Here is a 2639-nt window from a genome sequence, read left to right as displayed (position 1 = left end):
TTCCTTTCTTACACACATATTAAAATAATTGTGATTTAGCAAATAACAGTATAAACTCATTCTTCCTTCTTCAAGGTGAGGTGCTGCTGCCTAGGTAATGTTGCTTTGCAACCGTATCAGCTTAATATAAAAAATCCAAATAAAATAAAAACACGCAGCCATTAATATTATATTGAGATAAATTTGATTTTACAATCAATTTGATGAAAGTGAGGTTTTTCTCCGTCTAACATTGACTTCTTTTGTTTGACAAGAGATACCATCACACAGTGAAAATCTATCAATCATCTGAGTTGGACGATTAGCATATAAACCCTTTACAAGTGTGGATGCTGTTCTGTTCACATCTGTATTCTCAATGCCTGAATAATTGTTAATAAACAAATGTACCTCATAAAGGAGATAAGACAAATATAAGTTTCATGAGGAGTTAAAAATTGCATGTACCTAGTAACATATATAATGCAAAACATGATTAGTTCATTAAATAAATATCTTCTGCTTAGTAAGGAGGCCATCTTAGAAGCGCACTTGTGGTAGAAAATTAAAATGGGAAGAAGTGGATAGACTAGAGAGATAACTAAAAGGTAAAATCCACAAGACTGTATATAAGTTACAAACAGCAAATGAAATAGGAGACAGAGTTGGGATGATGTATGTTCCATTTTGTGATATTGAGAATAGTAAAAAATAACCAAAAAACCAGAGAGCTTTTGACTTAGCTTTGATGTACTAATTCTGAGGTTGTTTTAATAACCCAGGTGTAGAAGTGAAATACATAATTGAACATGAAAATATAGACAGTAAATACCTATATTGAAGCACAAATCTGGGAGTCACCTTTGTACAGATTTTACTTTAAACTTTGATCCGGTCATAGCATCATTGCCATTCTTAAACATCTACTAGGGAGAGAAACACTAAAAAGTCAGAAAATTGTCAAACAGGAGGAAAGCACAGCAATAATGAGCTTGGTGTATAATGGGATCACAACCTGAGGGGTTCAGGAATCCATGGTGAGCTGAAAGAATAATAGTGTGGATGTTTAGGATTTGTTCTTTCTGACATGAGTAATTGGTCAAAATATTTCAATCCATGCAAGAGAAAAAGTATAATACTCATGTAGTTATGACTAATAAATTAAATTTGTGAATAAACTTTATAAGCAATAAAATACCTAGAATAATCTAACTTTATTAAGCTGCTCAATATCATTCATTCCAGCTTATATTTATAGCTGATGTAAAGATTATGCAAATTGTTCAGGTCACCCAGCTGTTCTGTCATGAAATGGGCATTCAAACTCAAGTTTGTCCAACTTAGAATTTCAAGCTCTGTTTAAAATTTTTCTATGGAAACTTACTTATAGGGTTATGAACATAACTGAATTATTTGTTGTCATCATCCATTAAATTACTGTCCTAATAATGCTCTTTTGAATATACTTTGACAATCATGCCTCACTAAATCATAAAGTTTTCCCCATAAATTTTTTCAGTGCTGCTTTGACTTCCTTATTTCTCAGGGTATAAATAAGGGGGTTAAGCATGGGCGTCACCACAGTGTAGAAGAGAGACACAAACTTTCCCTGGTCCTTGGATCTACTCTTGGCTGGCTGGAGATACATGAAGATAATGGTTCCATAGAAGATGATGACAACCATCAGGTGGGAAGAGCAGGTCCTAAATGCTTTACGTCGTCCAATGGCTGACTTTATCTTCAGAACCGCTTGAGCAATGTTCCCATAGGACAGCAAGATGAGTGACAACGGCACCACCAAGAATAAGACACTGGCCACAAAGAGTTCTGCCTGGTTGAAAGTGGTGTCCACACAAGCCAACTTGATGAGCACAGGAACTTCACAGAAGAAATGATCCACTTTGCGATTCCCACAAAAGGGGAGTTGTAGGGTGAGGGTGGACTGTATAAGGGTGGTCGTCACCCCACTGAGCCACGCCATAGAGGCCAGGATGTTACAGAACCGAGGGTGCATGACAAAGGCATAATGTAGAGGACGGCAGACTGCAACATAGCGGTCATAGGACATTACAGCCAGAAGGACACACTCCGTGGATCCCAGGGCAAGGGAGACATAGAGCTGAACCACACAGCCACCATATGTGATAGACTTATTGGAACTCCCCAGGTTGACTAAAAGCTGAGGAGTAATACTGCTGCTACAGCAGAGGTCCAGGAAGGAGAGATGGGAGAGGAAAAAGTACATGGGATTATGGAGTTTAGAATCCAAGAGGGATACGAGGATGATGGTAGAGTTGCCGAGGAGCGTCATGAAGTAAAGAAACAGGATTACCCCAAAGAGAATGAGCTCTAATTGAGGTCGGTCAGAAAAACCTACCAGGATGAACCCAAGGAGTCTGCTGCCATTGGTCCACTGCATTACTCTTGCTTTGACTATTCACTCCAGAGTGATGAAGTCACATTAAACAGAAACTGAAAGAATTTTATAGCAATTCCCTTGGCAATTAAGATCTAGAAAGAAAGAAAGAAAATGAAGTCACTCAGTCCTGTCTGACTCTTTGCGACCCCATGGACTGTAGCCTACCAGGCTCCTCTGTTTATGGGATTTTCCAAGAACACAGGAGTGGGTTGCCATTTCCTTCTCCAGGGGGTCTCCCTGA

General features: G+C 38.5%; 1 protein-coding gene across 1 annotated transcript; it reads right to left on the bottom strand.

Annotated features, from left to right (window-relative positions):
• Positions 1-1468: 1468 nt before the first annotated feature.
• On the bottom strand, positions 1469-2398 carry OR2G27 (olfactory receptor family 2 subfamily G member 27). The gene has a single exon (NM_001389876.1). The coding sequence runs from the start codon at positions 2396-2398 to the stop codon at positions 1469-1471; it is 930 nt and encodes a 309-aa protein (NP_001376805.1).
• Positions 2399-2639: the final 241 nt, after the last annotated feature.

Source organism: Bos taurus, chromosome 7 (assembly GCF_002263795.3).
Source record: "Bos taurus isolate L1 Dominette 01449 registration number 42190680 breed Hereford chromosome 7, ARS-UCD2.0, whole genome shotgun sequence".
Classification (NCBI taxonomy): Eukaryota; Metazoa; Chordata; class Mammalia; order Artiodactyla; family Bovidae; genus Bos; species Bos taurus.
Note: the sequence above shows the minus strand (reverse complement) of the source record. Positions and strands in the feature narration are given on the sequence as shown.